At 38.0% G+C, this 14,664-nt stretch overlaps 1 protein-coding gene across 6 annotated transcripts in view; it reads left to right on the top strand.

The window, feature by feature from the left end:
- The window catches only part of Ccdc88a (coiled-coil domain containing 88A), a 162,281-nt gene that overhangs the window by 96,415 nt on the left and 51,202 nt on the right, over positions 1-14,664 (top strand). For all 6 annotated transcript variants that reach the window (XR_003736777.2, XM_028891525.2, XM_028891527.2 and 3 more), the window contains exons 14-16: positions 9,514-9,651; positions 11,047-12,117; positions 13,285-13,412. Coding sequence is in view for 5 of the 6 variants with exons in the window: in XM_028891525.2 (XP_028747358.1) it covers positions 9,514-9,651; positions 11,047-12,117; positions 13,285-13,412 (1,337 nt within the window). In the remaining variant the exon portion in view is untranslated. The remainder of the gene's footprint in view (positions 1-9,513; positions 9,652-11,046; positions 12,118-13,284; positions 13,413-14,664) is intronic.

The following is a 14,664-nucleotide window of genomic DNA, read 5'->3' as shown; positions in this document are numbered from 1 at the left end:
GAAGAGCCATCAGTAAAAACCAAAGCAGCATCTTTCACTGGAGTATGTACTAATACTTTAGGAAAAATAAAAGAATGCATCTGAACAAACTGTAATAGTTGATCAGCAGGATAATGATTATCAATTTGACCCAAAAACTGAGCAAAAGCAATTGCCCAAGAATCATTATTTTGAAGTAGCCAATCAGTTTGTTGTATATTAAATGGAACATTTATTACATTTGGTTCCTTTCCAAAATACCTTCTAGAATCAAGCCTATCCCATTTTTCTGTGGCTCATGCTTCTCTGGCCATCACCTGGCAAAACTGTTAAGATCCATAACCCTCAGCTGTTTCCCATGATCCCTTCATGTCTTTAAGACCCTTATCATCTGGGAGACTCTTAAATTCCAAAGTTTACCTGTCAGAGCAAGGGGCATTCTTGTGTATAAAAGTATTGAAGTGCAGCTTTAATATTTTATGAAGCATTATTTTTAAATCCTATCTTATATAAACCTTATTTTTATGACATGAATTATCATATAGAAATCTATCCCAATCCAAAATGTATGAGGATTGTTGCCTCCTAGTCTAAAAGGAGATACAAGGAACAGATTCTTTAACCTTATTTAAATACTGTTGCCAGCCATGTTGCTGCCCACTTCATGATGAGCTCACCAGCCAAGATGGAGGAAGACCATGTGATTGCTGTTTAAAATTACACAATAGTTACATGCACACATACACACAGTTGGATCCAACTTTCATTCATACCTATAAGTCACATACATGTCCACATACATAGACCTTATATATTTCCATTTTTAACATAAACATTTTTCATTGAAGACTCATCAGCTATTTTTTTTTTTTTTTTTTTTTTTTTTTGGTTTTTCGAGACAGGGTTTCTCTGCGTAGCTTTGCGCCTTTCCTGGAGCTCACTTGGTAGCCCAGGCTGGCCTCAAACTCACAGAGATCTGCCTGGCTCTGCCTCCCAAGTGCTGGGATTAAAGGCGTGCGCCACCACCGCCCGGCATCATCAGCTATTTTTAAGATGAAGAAAACTAAATTAACATAATATGGTTAAATCCCACATATATCTTACAGTTTCACTTCAAATTCAGCAAAGTTCACATCCCTCTGGCCCTCTACAACTTACCATTTACCTTCAGGTCAGGCTTTTCCCTGTGTTTGCTCATCATGTTCAGCCAGACATAGATAAATTCTTTTTTTCCTTTTTCCTATCATTGTTCCAATCATTCACTGTCTCTGGCTTTTCAGACAACATGTAAATTTCCATTAAAGTCCTTTTGCTTGTGATTTTTTTCCCAGCAGTTTAGAACATTGCACAGTTATAACACTTCAAACAGGAATAGAAGAATGTAAATATATATGCATATATCATAACAAAAAATTTATTTTTGCACTAATATATAAAAACCTGTATCAATGTGAAACATTTCAGATTAGCATCAGTTTTTCTCATCTTAGATAAAAATAATTTGTGGGCTGGAGAGATGGCTTACGGGTTAAGGGCACTGCCTGTTCTTCCAAAGGTCCTGAGTTCAGTTCCCAGCAACTACATGGTGGCTCACAACCATCTATAATAAGATCTGTGCCCTCTTCTGGCAGGCAGGCACACATGCAGACAGAACACTGTATGTATAATAAATAAACCTTTAAAAATAAAATAAAATCATCCTGAGTGAGGTAACCCAGACTCAGAAAGACAGACAAGGTATATACTCAGTCATAAGTGGATACTAGATGAAAAGCAAAGGATAACCAGACGGCAACCCACAGCTCCAGGGAGGCTACCTAGTAAAGAGGACCCTAAGAAAGACACAGGGATCGCCCAGTGACAGAGAAATGGATGAGATCTCCATGAGCAAACTGGGAGTGAGGGGCAAATGGAGGGCAAGGGTGGGGGGAAAGAGAGCTTAGGGGAGTGGGAGGTCCCAGCTGGATCAGGAGCAGAGTGGGAGAACAGAGAGGGAGATACCGAGATGAATGAAAACCCCAGGGGAATAGGAAAAACAGGAAGCAAAGTGCTAGAGAGGTCCCCAGAAATCCACAAAGATACCTCCACTGTAGATTACAGGCAGAACACTGTATGCATAATAAATAAATCTTTTAAAAAAAAAAAAAAACAGAACTTGGAGGTGATCTTACTTTATTATTACTTTCTGTTTCCTCACGGCCTTGGGATCAGTATATCATTTCAACAACAAAACACTAGAATATTAATCTCCAAAAAGTAAGGAGATTTTTGAAGACAAGAACAATGATGTCACACCAGAAAATTTAATTTTTTGAAGATTCTATTATTTATTTTATGTATATGGGTGTTTTGCCTGCATGTATGTCTGTACTGCATGTGTGCAGTGTCTGCAGAGGCCAGAATAGGGCACCAGCATTTACAGTGCTCTTGATCACTTAGCCATGTCTCCAGGCCTCTTACTCCCCCAAATTAACTTTTGTCATTGAAAACAAGTCTGTTAGCCAGTTTGCTCTCAAATCTCATGAACTCTAAGCAGTCATCCTACCTCTGCCTCCTAAGTAGCGAAGGCTGTAGGGCGCTGCTTTACCAAAAATCCTTTGGAAAGTCCACCAAAATTGCTGTCAAGGTTTTCCACTTTATTTATTCTGGTCTTTATTTTTTACATTGAGTTTTTTGTTTATTTGCTTGAGACAGGGCTTACTGTGTAACGCTCACTGGATGGAACTTGCCATGTAGACCAGGTTGGCTTCAAACTCACAGTGATTGAGTGCTGGGACTAAAAATGGTATGTGCCACCATGGCTGGCTATATTGTGCATTAAGCTGAATACAGCTAGGAGATGTAACACGAATCTTAAAGGGTCTTATTAATTAAAAAAAACAACAAAAAACAAACAAACAAACAAACAAAAACGGGAGAAACAGAACAAGCCACAGCTAACCTCACCTTGCCAATTCCTCAGCTGATCCTGTTTTCTCAGACTGGAAGGAAGTCTCTGAGTCCTCATCCGGAATGAATCTCAGCTGAACTGCTAAAAGCTTAACCAGGCTCTAGTTCCTGGTCCTCATGCCTTATATACCTTTCTGCTTCCTGCCACCACTTCCTGGGATTAAAGGTGTGTGTCACCATGCCCAGCTGTTTCCAGTGTGGCCTTGAACTCACAGAGATCCAGATGGATCTTTGCCTTTGGAATGCTAGGATTAAAGGTCACCATTTTCTGGCCTCTATATCTAGTGGCTGTTCTGTTCTCAGACCCCAGATAAGTTTATTATGGTGCACAATATATTGGGGAACACAATATCACCATATTTCCCCTTTTTTGTCTAAAATTTAAAAAATCTTATAACTAATACAAGAAAAACTATATCCAATAAGTATATACAATATATACAGTCAAGAATTACATTAACAATGTCTAGTCCATTAACATTTAACAAATTCAGACAAAAAAATTAATTACTTGTCCTATTTAAAACAAGTAGTTCCTTTTTAAAAGTAGATTCAATAATCTCCCTTTTTATCTTATATCCATATTCTCTTTTTTTAGTAGATCCAAAAAAATCTACCTTTTATCTTATCATTTCTATATCTTCCCTTTTTTCAGAGTAGATTCAGTGATCTACCCTTTTCTATGTCCTCTTTTTCTTTTTTTTAAAACAAGAACCTTGTATCTAATCTCCTTTGTTTAGCTTTTTTATTTTGACCATTAACAATTAATAACTTGTATCCAACCATAGTAAACAATGGCAATATCCATAACTCATTAAATGACCAAAAACCACCCACCTCACCTCTTGGGAATGTGGGCGTTGTGTTCTTAAAATTACTTCCTGCTTTCTGGGGGTGAAGACATCTTTAGGGAATCCTGAAATGAAAATTCTGGGGTTAATTGTCAAGTCCTGAGAGAGTTAGTTGTATCATTTGTCCAGCTTCTGCATAATGGTAAAGTGCAGGGCTTGTCTCAAGTCCTTGCTCAAGTAGTCTGTGAATCTGGATCATCTCAGCTAGCCATCTGAAATTGTCCTGAGCAGTTTGTAGTCCAAAGCCAATATTTCTGTGCTGTTAATCAGCTTAATGGCTTTACCATAGTCCATGTGGAATTGTTGTGGGATCCTGTCATCTTTTTTAATATTTCAAAGTCGTTGTTAGGTGTGGTCATAGTTCCCTGCAGGCGTGTGTGTGTGTGTGTGTGTGTGCGTGTGTGCGCGCGCGCGCGCGAGCGAGCGCCCCCCCCCCCCTGTAGTTTGGAGCAATCACAGTCTGATAAATGTCTGTATCTCGGAACCATAATGTTCTTCCCTAGAAGAGAAAATCTCCACAGCAATTTCTCCCCACCATTTGTCTTGCCAAACTTTTCCAAACTGACCTTTGCCGATGCTTTCTTGTAACACAATGGTCTTGGCAATTCTCTGAACAAGCAGCAGTAAACCTTTCATCCCCGGTAACAGCATCACCGCAATCACCAACACAATGAAAAGGAGCCAGCAACTCGGAACAGCAGCTGCTGCCTCCATGGTCCCACACCACCACCTTTTGTGGCTTGGCCTCAGCCGAAGCTTCTCCTTAGCAAGCAAGCCTCCTAGGCCGGCCTCAAACTTGGGATCCTCCTGCCTCTGCCTCCTTCAGTAAATCAAACCAGTGTGCCATCACAACTGGCAACGTGTAGCTTGGGTCTAAGCTGGGGCCTGCAAGGCCACAGGCAAGTAGCTTTTTCTCGAATTCGTACCACGAACATTGGGCGCCAGATGTAGCATGAACCTTAAAGGGTCTTATTAACAATAATAATAATAATTAAAAAAACTCTCAGGAGCCAGATATTGGGGTGAATGCTAAAAGATCAGAGAAACAGAACCATCCACAGCTAACCTCACTTAGGAGCTATATAATCAATTGCTGTATTACCGAAGTCTGTATTTAGTCTGTAAGTCTCCTTTTCCTAACACATCTTCTGTTGACAGAATGAGATCATGTCATAATTTGTCCATAATCTAGGTTTTGTCGCTGGCTTCCTTTGTTCTGTCAGTTAGCAAGTTCTTTTGTCTTCTCTAGTTCTCCTGTGTATGGACTAATGTGCTTTAAATGACTTTTTTTAACCAAGAATATTTGTGGAGTATGTGTATATCTCATTTAGGAAGCGTGTCTTCTTGTCTACTTTGGTGGTGTTATGGAAAGTTTGTTAGTTCCTGTGATTAATTAGAGGTTTAACAAATCCTTATATTCTAATATATTATCACTTGATAATTTCTTAATTGGATTTATTACAAATAAAATTTTCTTTTGCAAACTTTTTTTTCCTTAAAGTATTATTTACTCAAATGAACAGCTGATAGAAGAGCACAGACGTCCTTTTTAGACTGTGAACTGGTTCCCTATGTCCTCCTGAGATGACTCAGACTGTTGCTTGTTTTAGTGTTTGTTTGAGCTCATGGATTTTAAAATATTTGAGGCGGTCAGCCTACTGCATTTATTTTACTTACTATCCAAGTGGTGGGCTGGTAAGAGCTTTCTTTAAAATATGTTTTGATCCCAGCACTCGGGAGGCAGTGGCAGGTGGATCTCTGTGAGTTCGAGGCCAGCCTGGTCTACAGAGCGAGATCCAGGACAGACACCAAAACTACACAGAGAAACCCTGTCTCGAAAAACAACCAAAAAATAAAAAAAAAAAAAAAAAAAAAATATGTTTTGAGATTATAATATAATTATATCATTTTCCCCTTCCATTCTCTCTCCAGACCTTCCCATGTACCTCCTTCCCTTTACTTGCATTCAAATTCATGGCCTTTTTTTTCTTTAACTGGTGTGTTTGTGTGTGTGTGTGTGTGTGTGTGTGTGTGTGTGTGTGTGTGTGTGTTGTGTGTGTGTGTGTGTGTGTGTGTGTGTGTGTGTGTGTGTTCCTAAATTCATAAATGTAACCTTCTCAGTCTGTATAATGTTAACTTGTGTGTGTATGTTTTTGGAGTCAACCATTTGGTATTAAATAGCTCATTGGTTTGCTCTTCTCTGAGGAAGATTTTTTACTCCTCTGTCAGTATTCTTGTAGTTGTTTGCCTAGCTAGGGTTGAGGACTTGTGAGCTTTACCCCTTCCATGTTAGCATGTCTGTTGTTATCATCCTTGTTTAGCTAGTATTTGTGTAGCCATGTTGGTGAGACTTCAAGGGTGTGGCCTGGCATTTATTTCTAGGACACACCGTCTTATAGCAAACTCTCTGTTGAGCCTTAGGTGCAGGAGTTGCGTTGTAGATGTATCAGTTGGGATTGGTCTCCACAGGTTGATTGGTTGTGGTTTTCTGTAATGATCACCTTATGTTTCAAAGAGAAGTTTCAATGATAAGGTCTGAGGGTTGGTCTTATCTGTGGGTATGAGGACAGGTATTTAGTATATAACTAGGAATTATGCTGGTTTATGAGAGACTGTTTAAAAACTGTTTGCAGATTCCTTATCACAGCCTTAGTGCTAAGGTGCCCCCCCACTCTCTTTCTCTCTCCTTCCCTCTCCCCTCTCTCTCTTTTTCTCTTTCCTTCTCTTCCCCTCCCTCCTTCCCTCCCTCCTCTCTCCTCCTCCTCTTCCTCCTCCTCCTCCTCCTCTTCTTCTTCTCTCTCTCTCTCTCTCTCTCTCTCTCTCTCTCTCTCTCTGGTTTTTGTTTTGAAGTAAGGTCTTTATATACGGCTCTAGCAGGGCTATAACCCACCCTGTAGACTAGGCTGGCCTTGAACTCACAGAGATCCGCCTGTCTCTGACTCCCCAGGACTGAGATTGAAGGCGTGTGCCAACACACATAACATTGAAGCTTATTCTTTTAACATTTTCCAAGACCTTTTGGAAACAGCCATTTTTTTTTTTAAAGATTTATTTATTTATTATGTATACAGTGTTCTGTCTGCTTGCATCCCTGCAGGCCAGAAGAGGGCACCAGATCTCATTACAGATGGTTGTGAGCCACCATGTGGTTGCTGGGACTTGAACTCAGCGCCTTTGGAAGAGCAGTCAGTGCTCTCAACCTCTGAGCCAACTCTCCAGCCAAGGAAACAGCCATTTTTTTTTTTTTTAAGTTACTATTCCTTTTAGTGGGAAATGGGTTTCGTTGATTTATTTATTTATTTATTTTGAGACAGTATCTCACATTGCCATCTAAACTGGCTGGGAAATCACCATGTCATGTAGCCCAGGTTGTCCTTGAATTTACAGTGGTCATTCTGCCACTGCTTCCTGACTGCTTGGGTTATAGCCATTTACTATCACAGTGGTAGAAAATAATGATTAGAAACCACAAATTAACATTATGAAAATTGGATTTTTTTAAGATTTATTTTTATTTATGTTGTGCGCTGCACAAAGTGGATGTAGTGTCATATTCATTGCGTGCACAGATACAGAGTGTGTGCCGTGTGTGCTGGTGACTTGGAATGCCAGAAGAGGGCAGCAGGAATCCTCTGAAGTTGGAGTTACAGGTGTTGGTGAACTGCTCGATATGGATGCAGCAACCTGAACTCAGAGCCTTTGAAAGAACAAGGAGCACCCTTAACTACTGAGCCATCTCTCCCTCCCCTGAATTTTAATTAGACTTTCAATTGAATAGAAATATTCAGTTGTGTAACCAAGTTTATTTTGGATGTTTTTTGTGGCTCATATGACATAATAAGTGATACCATGTCACAAAGTGAGGTGTAACTGGACTCAGGACATCGCTCGGTTGGTAGAGTGCTGGCCTCACACCCATGAAACCCTTGGTTTGAGCCCTAGCACTGCACTAAATGAATGTGGTATTCAGACCTGTAATCCTGGCTCTTCGGGTGTAGAGACAGGAAGATTCTCAAAATCAGTAGCAACAGATGCAGGGAGACAGTGAGATTGCTCAGTGAGTAAAACCACTTTCCACAAAACCTGACAGCTTGAGTTTAGTCCCCAGAAGTCCTCTGAGTGCCACTGTATGCTGTGGCATAGGTATGCCCATATACATGCATACATCATACATACAAAATTAAAATTTAAAGATGTATGCATGTGTACATTTATTTTCCACTTATTTTAAGATGTTTCTATGTACTTATCTTTCTGCCTTAGAGACTTAGGTTTTCCACATAGACTCGTGTTTGTGTATGCAACCTTAGCAGCTAACCTTGATCCAGATACGACCTCACAGTAAGTCAGAGTCTTGAGCCCATCACTTGTCAGCCAGCACCACAATAGCGTGTGTATTTCCATCTGTATTAGGAAGTGTTAACTTAATTACTAGGTAATATTTGTGATTTCATACTTTTGAGATATTTCTATAAGATTGTTTCCTATGAGTATCTTCTATTAAAACAGAAAATTCCAACTTGCTTTAGAGTTCTTCACTATTAGTTTAAAATCTTAACATTTAAAACTGAAGTGTTATTTTTATAGTCTTTGGTATTAACTTTCGGTCACTGTGACAAAATGCCTGATATAAAAGTAGTAAATAGGAAAAACTGATTTTGTTCACAGTTTCAGTTATTTCTTATGTATATGGGTATTTTTTCCTCTATGATGTCTGTTCACCATGCACATGTCTGGTGCTCACGGAGACCAGAAGAGCGCATCAGATTCCCTGGAACTGGAGTCACCATTGGTGGTGAGCCTCCACGTGGGTGCTGGGAATGAAGCCAGGTCCTTTATAAGAACAACCTGTGCTCTTAATCTCTGGTTCCTTCATTGCTTCTTGGCATGTGATGAAGCAGAACTTGATGACCCGGAGCATGTGGGAAGCAAAGCTGCTCACCTTCTGACAGCTGGGAAGCAAAGGAAGAGAGAGTGGAGGGTGCAGGGGTCCCAGCTTCCTTTCAGGGCAGGGATCCTGCTGCCTAATTCCTTCAGTCCCCTTCTTGCAACACCACAGACTGGCAAGAATGTAGCCCAGCGATTGAAGTGCTTCCTTCCCTAGTGTGCTCAGTGCCACAGCACGATGGGGTTATTTCCCTCATGAGTCAACATGGAAGTTAGAGTCTTGTCAGGAGGTAAGGCAAGGTCTCACTGTCCGTATGTCGCCCTGCCTGGCTGAAAATGTGCATTTCCATCGCAGTTTATCTTCACTATTGTTCTTCCTCCTTTTCTCCTTTTATCTTTGCCAAGTCCCTTCTTGTTTGCTGTTTTATCAAACTCCACATCTCTCCTTTTGCCTTCCCGATCTTTTATGATTTCTTCTTCCTTTCTTACTGAAATTTCTAGGCTAATAAAAATTGTATACTACAAATCCACTGTAACCAAGAGTTTTCCAGTGAGATCTGTGCAGTCCTCATTAGTACATCATAATCACTTCTTCTACTAGGACTGCCTTTGTTTTTCAAAATACAAATTTGTCTTAACATAAAGAGAAGATCAGAGTCATGTATGCAAATTTTATGCAGCTAATAAAATTAATATGGAATGCTACTTGAAACTCTCTATATAAAGATTCTTAACTTTTACCATTTCGATAGTAAAATGATTTTAATCTTACTAGTTGTCTTTTTATTTGAAATGTTTTGTCTGTTAAGTATTTAATATGCTGGTTTTGTGATTTAATTTTGTCTAGGTTGAAATTCTTGAAAATGAAATTATTCAAGAAAAGCGAAGTCTTCAGAATTGTCAAAATTTAAGCAAAGATCTAATGAAAGAAAAAGCTCAGCTTGAAAAAACAATTGAAACACTCAGAGAAAATTCAGAGAGGCAGGTTCGTGTACTTCTCATTTAAACAATTGTTTTAAAGTAAATGTTCATACACTACTACAAGGAAGCCTACTGGGACTTTTCAGACTTCAGACTGACTGCCATAACTCCCCACGTGTAACCTGGCTTCTGCCGCTTCCCTGTAACGTGCTGCCTATTACAGTTCAAAATGTTAAGTCATCCAGTGTATCCAGCTGTGTCCAGAAGTCAGCAGTCTGCAAATTCTCACTTGTGTGTCTTTCTGAGTAGTGTCGTGAAATCTTTTTCCATTCCAGGCTGTGCATATGAATGGTTTTGCCCAAACAAGTTTCTCTGTATATCCACTACCTGCCTATTACTGCTTATTACCCTTGTGTCATAATGTTTTCATTCAGGTCACTCACATTTTACTTGATTATGGCCCTGAGTTGCAAAAGTAGTAATATTAGCAATTCATATATGTCAGGGAAACTGATAAGTGCTTCCTTAAGATGAGAAGTTTAAAGTTTTCCATGTAGTAAGGAAAGGAAAAATACACTGAGGCCTATGATAAAATTGTTGTTAACCTCTTACTGTGCCTAATAAATTATCATCAGTAGAGTGTATGTGGAAACAAAACAGTACATACAGATTCAGAACTCTTTGAAGTTTCAAGTGTCCATGGGGGATCTTGAAATATATTCTGTCTGGTTAGGGAGGAATTGCTATATTGTGTCACATATTCTATACCATATTAGAAATTTTGAAGAGAAGCTTAGAAAAACTTAAACTGCCAGTTTGCTTAATAAGAATTGACTATAAATGTTCTTCAGTTCTTGTGCTTTTCAAGTATCTGTAGAGTAACATTGCAGATTTTAAAGGGAAGTTGGGGAAAACGCACACTACCCCCTCCCCAGTAACAAGGAAGGGGTGAGGTGGCAGCAGACATCTTGAAACTCAGAACAGGTTATGCTACAGAGTGGATGGATTTGTTTTCAGACGTACTGGGTCATTTTGTTGTTTATGTGTTACCCAGTTACAATTTCCTTTGAGAGATGATTACACATACACACACACAAATAAGGTACACATACTTACCAGTGACCCACCTTGTGTAGGCAACATAAAGATTATTTAAATGAAAATTAAAACCTTAGGTCTTTAAGGATATTTGAAGTAGATTAACTCTAAACAATCTGAAGATCATTTTAATTGTAAATGTCTTTTACAATTAAATGATAGATAATCCTTTAGATTGCAAAATCCCTAAAAACATGAACTTTAGTGGTGTGAAAGTAAATATACAAAGTGGTCTTTCAGTAAATATTTGTCAGATTAAAATAGTAAGCCATACACTCTAGTATCCATGTTCTTTCCTTGTTAGTTTTTGATAGTTTAAAGACTGTTTATTCATTGTAATTTTACATTTTTTTAAAATTAGATTAAAATATTGGAGCAGGAAAATGAACATCTGAATCAAACTGTATCTTCCTTACGACAACGCTCCCAGATTAGTGCTGAGGCAAGGGTGAAAGACATTGAAAAAGAAAATAAAATTCTCCATGAATCTATCAAAGAAACAAGTGGAAAACTAAGCAAGGTTGAATTTGAAAAAAGACAAATGAAAAAAGAATTGGAGCATTATAAAGAGAAAGGAGAGCGAGCAGAAGAACTGGAAAATGAGTTGCATCATCTTGGAAAAGAAAATGAATTGTTACAGAAGAAGATAACTAATTTAAAGATTACTTGTGAAAAAGTCGAGGCATTAGAACAAGAAAATTCCGAGCTAGAAAGAGAAAATAGAAAGTTTAAAAAAACTTTGGATAGCTTTAAAAACCTTACTTTTCAGTTAGAATCCCTAGAAAAGGAGAATTCCCAACTTGATGAGGAAAACTTAGAGCTGCGAAGGAGTGTGGAGTCTCTGAAGTGTGCGGGCGTGAAAATGGCGCAGCTGCAGCTGGAGAACAAGGAGCTGGAGAGTGAGAAGGAGCAGCTCAAGAAGGGCCTGGAGCTCATGAAAGCCTCCTTCAAGAAGACAGAGCGCTTGGAAGTGAGCTACCAGGGGCTCGACACAGAAAACCACAGGCTGCAGAAAGCTCTAGAAAATAGCAATAAAAAAATCCAACAGTTAGAGAGTGAGCTACAAGACTTAGAGATGGAAAATCAAACATTACAAAAGAACCTGGAAGAACTGAAAATTTCTAGCAAAAGACTTGAACAATTAGAAAAAGAAAATAAATCATTAGAACAGGAGACTTCTCAACTAGAAAAGGACAAGAAACAATTGGAGAAGGAAAATAAGAGACTCCGACAACAAGCAGAGATAAAAGATACCACACTAGAAGAAAATAATGTGAAAATTGGAAATTTGGAAAAAGAAAACAAAACTTTATTTAAAGAAATTAATATATATAAAGAGTCCTGTGTTCGTTTGAAAGAACTAGAAAAAGAAAACAAGGAGCTTGTGAAAAGAGCAACTATTGATATTAAAACTTTGGTTACATTACGTGAGGTAAATATATTTACCTAAATTTACGGCAGACATTTTTTATATTTGTAGTCCATGTTTTATTGAACCCATTTTTAATTTGTATCATCTTTTCTATACTTCATGTTATATATTTTGAAATTAGAACTAGAAACAATTTCTAACTTTCCTATTGAGATGAAAAGTTTAAATTACATTTTTAAAATGTTAGTAATAAGGTAGTATTAATTAGAGTGAGTGTTTTTACCAGGGACTTGGCTAAGGAATCACATGTAGACTATACTCAAATAAATTGATATGATTTTCACAGCCAATCATTTAAATACTATCTTTATCTTTCCTATTGGCAAACAAGTTCAGAAATATGAACTTACTCAGAATCAGAGTTAATAAAAGAGTTGAATGTCTACATTCATTCTCAGCTCTTTCAAACTCCAAAGCTCTGTGAGTTTTGAGAAGCCTGAGAATAGAAGTCAGTTTCAACTTAAACTGCAACACTGAAGTACTGAGAATTCTGAAATAATAAGATTTGATGGGTGATATCTCCTGTAATACTTGCTACATGAGAAACATGTCAGAAAATAGGGTCTGTGCTCAATGTCAAGTATGAGGATGGACATTGGCATGAGGACAGGGATACTTTACAATTCTGTGGTCTGCATTCCTAGTACAAGGCGTTAAGAAGGAACTTGCCAATATGAGCAACAGGCCAATAAAAAAATGTCCCTAATTCTTCAGATGCCTGTGTTAGGCCTCTTCTACCACAAGAAAGATTTGTCATAAGGGAAGGGTGTTAGATCTGACGTAAGTTCATAGGAACGAATGTGCATGTAAGTTTTTGTGCTTCATTAAATGTTTGAATATTTACAGTTTTCCAGCCTATCTTGTATGCTTACCAGGAAAGAGTTCCCTCTCATTTTATAACTTAGCATTATAAAGAAGCAGCAGCACAAGGAAAGAGGTTATTTCTAATAAAAAATGTTTTTCAACAGTATTTTGAACAAGAAGAGATTATTAAGAAATGGTTTCAGCTTGAGTGAAGTATACTACTTAGCTACTTCTTGGTAATAAAAGACAGTGTTAGTGACCTTTCTTATCTGGTTGAAATGATGTCTTCTGTTGTAGTAATTAAGTCTTGACTGACTTTCTTTTCTTGACTTTGAGTGAGTTGTACATTCTTTTTAAAACAAGGACTTAGTAAGTGAAAAATTGAAGACGCAACAAATGAACAATGATCTCGAAAAATTAACACATGAGCTTGAGAAGATAGGTTTAAATAAAGAGCGACTCTTACATGATGAGCAAAGTACTGACGACAGGTGAGTACTAGGAAATAGCTGTAGTTTTTATCGGGGAAATTTTGCCCAAACAATACTTTTTTTGTTTCTGGTTCCTTCCTTGTTTTGGAGAAAGTTCTGTAAGAACAGAAAGAAATAATAAAGACAACCCAGTAATTTATAAGAAAACAATTTCTATAAAAGCAAGATGCCTAAAGTGGCAGAAGCTTAGAAACTGCCTTTGAGAGTAGAGTGAAGAACCAACCAACAAAACATTCCTCTCAGGAAATAAGCAGTTAGCTTATTTTTGACATTTCGTTTGTCATTTGCTTAAGTGGCTCGGTTCTTTTATTTTGTTGCTAGACATGGACTGAAAGGGGGAACATATGAAAGAAAAATATATATTGAGACACAATGTATGAAAATGATGTGGACAAACGGTATAAAAATTACTCTTTAACTTTTAAAATGGTTGATACAGATTTTTTTTTTTAAATTTCTGAAGATGTAATCATAGTTTTTTAGTTAGGATTAATCTGATTTTGTTTGTCTTTCGAGACAGGATTTCTCTGTGCAGCCCTAGTTGTCCTGGAACTTGTTCTGTACACAAGCTGGGCTCAAACTCACAGAGATCCACCAAGTAGTCGTTTATTTAGTATCCAAAGGACCACGTGTTTGAGCTAGACTAGATGTCTACTCTTAAGAATACTGTTTGTTGGGCCAATAAGATGGCTCATTAGGTAGCGTATAAGCTTAATTCTCAGGAGTCACATTGTAGAAGGAGAAAACCAACTCTGGCAGATTTTCTTCTGACCTCCATACACATTCTGTGGCATGTATGCTCACATACATATACGCAAATACATGTAATTAAACCTTTTCTGTAAGACTATTATTTGAGGCTGGGGAGATGGCTGAGTGGATAAAGCCCTCACTTTGCAATTGTGGAGACCAGAGTTAGGATCTTCAAAACTTACATGAAAGCCAAGTGGGACATAGTGGCCACCTATAATCTCTGAAGCAAGTTTGCTAGATGGACAAACTGAAATTGTTCATTTTCTGGTTCATCAAGAGACCGAGCCTCAGTACATAAGAATGATCCAGGAAGACACCAGATGTCAACTTTAGCTTCCACTAGCATACATGTGAACATGGCCTAATCAAATATCATACACACAGAAAGAAAATAAAAATAAAAGAATGCTTTTTTTATGTAGAATAGATTTTAATTCACTGGTACCATTATATTTATACAACTTCGTTGTATTATTTACTATTCTAGCTTTGATATTTT

This window comes from Peromyscus leucopus, chromosome 10, assembly GCF_004664715.2.
Source record: "Peromyscus leucopus breed LL Stock chromosome 10, UCI_PerLeu_2.1, whole genome shotgun sequence".
Classification (NCBI taxonomy): domain Eukaryota; kingdom Metazoa; phylum Chordata; class Mammalia; order Rodentia; family Cricetidae; genus Peromyscus; species Peromyscus leucopus.
The sequence above is the reverse complement of the archived record's forward strand: the minus strand, read 5'-3'. Positions and strand labels throughout refer to the sequence as shown.